Genomic DNA, 7613 nt, shown 5'->3' on the forward strand with positions numbered 1-7613 from the left:
TTGAACCGCCAGCCTTCTGGTTAGCAGTCAAGTGCCTTAGCCACTATGCTACCAGAGCTCCCCAAGACCTATCATAGGAACTTATTTTTCATGTGAACATAATTAAATGTGCTCAGAGGAATTTAATCAACAAATAAGAAATCATTCCCCATTTGACTCAGGAGCCACATGTTGTAGGTGGTCAGAGCTAAGCCTTGCTCAGAGTTTTCCTAAAATGGAGCGGGGTTCACAGAAGTGAACAAAGTAACAAAAAAGGTAATCTGCCTTGGTTTTTAAAAAAAAAAACAGGAAATTCTATAAACAGGATCCTGCCTAGCCTAGGAAATATATTCAAACACTATCCCATAAGCCAGTAGTAGGCTAAGGGAAGCCCATCTTTTACCCCTTAGGGGTTCCAAAGGATCTGGGAAAAACTAAAAATTCTCAGCAGTGAGTTAGTTCTCACTTCAGGAAATCTGCTATCATCCTACCTAAGCTTTGACACCCCCACCCCCTGGAAACTGCTTAAAATTCAGCTATATAGCCTATATTAACATAATGCTTTGGCTGATGATGCAGGCACAAAAATTAGCATTCAAGAATCTCAAAGTTGTGGTTGCTGTGGGAACCTTAATTCCAACTGTACGGCACAGATGCAGAACTGTGGACTCCTCCCAACACTGATAAAACTGAAGATGGATATTTACTCTGTGCAACGAGGCAGAGCTACAGTTACTGCGAGAACCTTATTTTGGCACTTCTAGGCTTTCACGCATTTAAATTTTCAACCTTACCACAATACTGTTTGCTGCATCAAATTGCCTCCTCTGTGGGGAAAAAAGGGAGAGAATGAACTGATTGGCCAGACTCTCAAATAACCCAGCCTGTATGGGTTTTTTATGCATGATCTGATTCAAAAGACAATCAGGATATTTTTATTTTACTCTTACGGGCTGTCTATAAACTCTCACACAAATGAAAACAGGGCATGAATTTCAACTTGTGAATGTACCAAGACATGCCTTTGTGCAAAGCATCAGAAAAACAAATTTCACATCTCTGGAACTACAAAAGGGATAACTAAAAAATGTGGTAATACAGAGCACAACTCCAATTGTGAAATTGTATTTTCTCTAAGTGTCCAAACACTTGCCTACAGCACCGGATCTCACCGAGGACCTAGTTCTACAGCTGGTCAACACTGTTAGTTCTCTGAGGGCAAAAACAGGAGGCAGAAAGATGTCTATAATCAAGACATAACCAAACAAAAATAACATTCAACCTCAACTCGTATTCCTAACCTGTCATAACTCACAAAGATTAAAAGACAATGACCACAAAATTTAAAACAAAAACAAAACTGCCTAACTGCAGGCTGAATACCAACCTTGGAGTTTTCATCCGAAGTACAATTTTTTAAAACTGATATATTTGAATCTTACATGTAGGTGGGTAAGTACCTGTGCAGTCAAACGATCCAATGACTGGCCCGAGCAGTGTAACTAATAACACTAAACGTAAGTCGGTAACCCCAGGGAACATATACACCAAGTTCCACTTCTTCCGAGAGCAAAGGCATCTGGAACTATTAAATCAAAATGACCAGAAGAAACAGGCCCTATGATCGTGCATATGAGGTATGGACCTTCTCACCTCCTTATCTGCAAAGCAACAAGACTTGTTAAGGGGAACTAAGGCCTGCTCAATGACAGCCACACCGCAAATCCTAGGAAATAATACTTGTGAGGGTTTTAACACTTGTCCCTTTGCATTCTGATACACATGTATATTACACAACTTCTTCAGCTCCTTCCTTATGGTTTTGAAAACAGGTTCTGCTGCCCCTCTATTCTCACCTGTGTGTTCTCGCCCTCCAGCCTCGGTGGTCGGATACTGGACAGGTGGATGGTCTTGTAGTCACCAGAGTTCAGCTTCACTACAATGGCATCAGCATTCAGCACCTGCATCACCTATGGGCAAGAAAGCAAAGATGTTGAAACCTGCTGCAATGGCCCCTAACCCATAGCAGATGCATAAGGAGCCTGGCCCACCACAGCTTTTGCCAGGAAGTGAGACCAACAGCCATTTGTGGTAGATCCAATTCCATCCTTCCTGATGCAACAATGTAAGAGAAAATGATGCTGTAATTTTCAGTCTCCAAAGATGTCCTTATGATTTCTCAATACTGTAGAATCTTTAACATTCACAAAGATGGTCAATCTTTTTTCTCTTTTGTCCTGACCAAGACACATGGCTAACTACAAAGCTTAAGAACTGGAAATCCAATCTCTACATTCAACTAAAGATTTTCCTTGTAACAGGTTCTATGCTAAACTCAAAATTTCTGTATCTCTATGTGAATCTAGAGAAATAGACAAGGGTTGGATTAGAAGAAGCTACCAATCCTAGATGAGAAAGAAACAAAATTGGACACCCAACAGAGATAAGAAAAACCAAAGGCAAGTGGAGGGCAAAAAGCACTGGCATCCAGGCCTGGGGAAGATGTGCAGCCGTAAGTCTCCTCCAGGGATACTCGCTTGCCAAGATGTTCCTTCAGCTATTCTGAAAGCCACCTTTGCAGAGCACTGCTGTGAGCATCTCTGCTTTGGAACCAAAATCAGTGACACTGGAAACCATTCTCAATTGAAAAAGATTAACTTCCAGGCTGGGGTAACTTATAAGGCTACATACTCAAAGAGTAAAAGCACAAATATTCCTCTGCGGAAGTTATCAGAACACTCCATCAATGTGTCCAGAATAAAATTCCACTCAAACCAGGCTAGGACCACTCTGCCAGCAGTCTAAAATTCACCCTATTAGATTCAGAACCTGTTGTCTCAAGGCTGTTCGGGTTTTTTGCAAGCAATATATATTTTGCTACAAGGTAACTACTGACTACAATACACTGACACCATCCATTTCACTTGTAGAATCCAAATCAACTTTTCTAGGCTTCAATCAGGCTCCATCAGGAGCCAGCAGACAAGGAAACAAACTATTGGGTCAGCCGCCACACAGTGTGGGAAGACTGGCAAAATCCCTCTCCTCTTTCACGCACAAAACAAAAGGGGGCAGACTCTGCTCCTCGGCCAGGGTGGAGATCATAGATAAGCATCCTAAAAGAGGCCTCACTCACTATGCCCTAGAAGGCCTTGGACCATTTAGCAGCAAACAGACCCATGCATTTGCAGGCCCCTCCAAAAACAGCTACTCCCTACCCTTTCCAGAGAACCCGCCAACCACACATGAAAAAGAGTAAAGAAACCTTTAAGGGATAATCTGAAAACAAGTGAGAAATTATACATGACAGGAAAGAGCAGCTGGTGAGGACCATCAAACAGAATGGACAGAAAAAGAACAATGACTGCTGGCATTGGGCTTTAAGTCCACGGAAGGCTCACTGGCCTGGGTGGTGAGACAGTATCCTAGGGTTTGATGTCGAGTAGAACAACCCAGTGACCAGAAATGTAAGGGAAAGTCTGAGAAAGAACTGACCCCGGGGTGGGGCACAGCATTAAATATCATATCTCACTATTCTTAAAAATAACTTGCTCCCTGAAAGCAATATAAAGCCAGTCTCAAAAAACCATGGCAATTCTGCTACAACTTTTTCTGACAAGTATGAGAGTCATGAACGTTAAATACTACAACCCAGACAGCCAGAACCCACAACTCATCTGGCCAGCGAAACCTGGTGAGGATCAAGGGGAAGCAAAGGCATGATCGTGGTCACCCCAGGGCCAGGGCCAGTCACCCAGCGATGGGTGCTACCCATATGGGTATGGCCAGTAACCAGTAACCATCAAAAGTCAACTCCACTGGGTGGAACTGGGCTCCACAGGCTCTTCAGTGGCTGCTTTCTCAAGGAGCAGATCACCAGGCCTTTCTTCTGAGCCACTGAGTGGACTTCAACCTCTGGATTAGCAGCAAGTGTGCTGACTATACTTCCCAGGGACTCCACTGAAGAGTATAAATCACAGGCCTGCCAACACACTCATTTGAACCCATGGCAGCACCATGTGTTTCAGAGTAGAATTGCACTCTGCAGGGTTTTTAATGGCTATGATCTTTTTGGAAGTAGATTTCCAGGCCCAAAGGTAGATTCAAACTGTCAACCTCTTGGTTAGTACCCAGGTACTTAACCATTTGTACCATCCAGGAACTTCACAAAAGGGTATAAACCAAAAGCCAAACAACCCATTGCCACTGCGTCAATTCCAACTCATAGCAACCCTACAGGACAAAGGAGAACTGCCCCATAGGGTTTCTAAGGCTGTAACTCTTTTCAGAAGCAGACTGCCAAACCTTTCTCCCATGGAGAGCCTGGTGGATTCAAACTGCTGACCTTTTGCTTAGCAGCTCAGCACTTAACCACTGGGCCACCAGGGCTTCTACAAAAGGGTACCAAAAACCAAACCAAACTCACTGCTGTCCAATTGGATCCGACTCATAGTGACCCCTCCCTGGGTTTCCAAGGCAGTATCACTACGGAAGTAGATTTCCCAACCTTCCTTCTAAGGAGTGGCTGGTGGGTTTGAACCACCAGCCTTCTTCTGGTTAGCAGTCAAATGCCTTAGGCACTGCACCACCAGTGCTCCTCACAAAAGGGTACGTTGTTGTTGTTGTTATGTGCCGTCGAGTGGGCCCTGACTCATAGCGACCCCTCCTTGGGTTTCCGAGGCAGTATCACTACGGAAGTAGGATTGCCCAACCTTCCTTCTGAGGAGTGGCTGGTGGGTTTGAACCGCCAGCCGTCTGGTTAGCAGGCAAGTGTCTTAGCCACTATGCTACCAGAGCTCTCCCTTTAAATCTAAGAGCCCGTTAAACCAGCCCAATCCCGAAAACATGTCCATGAGAGTAGCATTTAAAAATTAGCCAAGAAAGTATAACCAAAAATATATATTCTGTAATTGAAAGGGGGAAAGGAAAAAAAAAATATATCTAAACCATATTCTCATTATTATCCAGATACAATAACACCAAGTAAGAATGTTTATCATAATGGAATCTTCCTCCCACTCCTTAAAAAAGATACCAGTGTTGGTTTGGACAATTAGCCAATAAAGACCAACCCAGCTAATGATTTCTCTGTCCTTCAAATACCCACGTTTGGCTGAAAGGAAAGGTATTATAGAAAGGCTGGCAGAGCATCCTGCGGGGGAAGGGTCCAGAGTACATGGTATGTGCTCTGCTAACTTCAAACCAAAGGTAAGAGAAAATTCCACAACGCCCTATCATGACAGCAGCTACTATAGCACATCGGTACTACTCCTCTCACAAGAACAGGCCCTCAGGAAAAGAGAAGAATAATCATCAAGCATTTCCAATGCACACATATCATAGACTTTCCTAGCTCCCAATTCTGGACAGATCTACACATTCCTATCACACCAGCACAAACTCTTTTTGTCTATCTCCAGAACCACAGGGAGATTCCTATAATCAAGACTTGAGAACTATCAAGTCATGCCCAGAGAGGAGGGAAACCAGGGGAAAGTATCCCAGTGCTCACACCTTCACCCATGATTACAGAATGTGGAAATTGAAGCATACCCCTGGGACAAGTACTCGTCACCCCTTAAAATGTGCCTGCAGCAGCAGCAGTGAGCAGGTTCTGGGAGCTGTAGATTTCAGGCCACAGCAGCAGCCTCTCTGCTCGACACCTCCCTGATTAGAAACCTCCTCTTCAGGAACTGCGCCCTCTGACGCTGGCAGCTCAACGAGGTCTGGCTTTCTGATGACGGAGAGGAGGGTGAGTGACGCGTGTGTGTGTGCACGTGTGTGTCTGAATGGGGTTCTGTAAAGTGTGTCATTACTGTCCAGAGAACAAGCAGCTCCTGAGCAGAGACATGGGATAAGCAATAACATACTGGTTACAGTCCCACGCTGTGCGGGAAGGCGAATGAGAGCAGATCCCTAAGCAGCCTGCTTGGCAGCACCATTAGGGGACACGTTCACACAGCAGCCTCGTGTCTTAGATGCTTTCATCAGCAGACACGTCCACACCACTCACCTTCCCCACACGCTACAGATTCCCGATCAATCCCACACACACACACCCACCATCCCACACGCACCAGGAGATACTCTAAGCCACAGGCACAGACATCTATGCAGAGAAGGTCACAGGCTGAACTCAAGATAGCAAACCAAGAAAACCAATCTCACTGCATCAAGTTGGCTCCAACTCACAGCGACCCCACCTCAAGTTTCTGAGGTGCTAACACTATGGAAGTAGACTGCCCAATCTTCCTTCTGAGGAGTGGCTGGTGGGTTTGAACCTCCAGCCTTCTGGTTAGCAGCCACATGCCTTAGGCACTACGCCACCAGAACTCAAGATACATGTGCTAAATCCAAAGCCCGCTCCATTTCTTGAAGTGCAGTCGTAAAGGGACAATGAGGGGACTAGTGATGATGAGGGGTACTACAGAGTTCTGTGGGGACAAGAAACATCCATCCCTATCTCTGGGCTCCTGTCACACTTCCTATCAGCAGAGCCCCTACACTGTGCTCATGTGTGGTTTAGGGCTGCTACTGTCCAGCTTCTGAAAGCCCTGCAGCACACATAAAACAGTCTCCCCATGGCCTCCTGAGCTAGAGGCCCCAGAGCAGTTCCCCAGCAGTCCCCAAGCTGCCTAAGTGACCAATACTAGATAGGTACAAAAGGACCACCAGCACAGGCTTCTCTAGGCACCACCAGGTGTCCTTCACGGGAACACTGGGAACGGGACACCAAACACCCTCTCTACGCTGAGACTATGCCAGTCGGCTGCTTTTCCTGCTCCCTAAAGCTGGACGCCACGCCTCCTCTCCTCAAAACCCCTCCTGCAAAAGCTTTAGCAACACCAAAGGTGGGTGAAATCAAGACTGCACCACAACTGTTCCCCAGCAAAGTACAGCTGCCACCTGTGTCCTCAACACAAAACTCACAAGAGTTTGCTAGGGTAAGCACCTGCTGGCACCTAAGCACAACTGAAAGGCAAGACACCATCCCGAGACCTTAGAAAGAAGGCAGGCATCAGACAGACTAGCAGAGGGGCATCCCCCCAACACCTGCCCAGTGCCTCCTCAAAGCTCTCAAGGTCATGAAAACCAGGAAGGTCTGAGAAACTGTCACAGCCGAGAGGTGTCTAAGGAGATGTGGTGACTAAATGTGACCTGATGTCCTAGGTGGGACCCTGTAAGAGAACCAGGATGTTAGGGAAAAATAGCTACAGACTTTTTTCTTTCTTTTTTTTTTTTAATTTTTATTGTGATGTAGGTGAAAGTTTACAGAGCAAATTCACTTTCCATACAGCAGTTCGTACACATTTTGTTTCATGACATTCACTGCTATTTCCCACAATGTAACAGTTCTCTTCCCACTTACTCCCCATAGTTACCTCTTCCCTGTGTCCTTCCCTCCCATGTATTCCTGCCCCCTAGAGGTCTCCCTGTGCACACACTGCCCTTCTGTTCTCCCATGACTGATCTCTCCAAGGAGTGTATCTGTTGTTGTTGTTAAGTGCCGTCGAGTTGTTTCCGACCTATAGCGACCCCACGCACAGCAGAACGAAACACTGCCCGATCCCGCGCCAGCCCCACAATCCCTGCTATACTTGAGCCCATCATCGCAGCCACTGTATCAATCCATC

At 45.8% G+C, this 7613-nt stretch overlaps 1 protein-coding gene across 1 annotated transcript in view; it reads right to left on the reverse strand.

Annotated features, from left to right (window-relative positions):
• Positions 1–7613, reverse strand: part of SND1 (staphylococcal nuclease and tudor domain containing 1) — a 573924-nt gene that overhangs the window by 488185 nt on the left and 78126 nt on the right. The window contains exon 10 of the mRNA XM_007946735.2: positions 1836–1949. Coding sequence (XP_007944926.1) covers positions 1836–1949 — 114 coding nt within the window. The remainder of the gene's footprint in view (positions 1–1835; positions 1950–7613) is intronic.

Source organism: Orycteropus afer, unplaced genomic scaffold (assembly GCF_000298275.1).
Source record: "Orycteropus afer afer isolate SDZICR_OR568_19922 unplaced genomic scaffold, OryAfe1.0 scaffold00170, whole genome shotgun sequence".
Lineage (NCBI taxonomy): Eukaryota > Metazoa > Chordata > Mammalia > Tubulidentata > Orycteropodidae > Orycteropus > Orycteropus afer.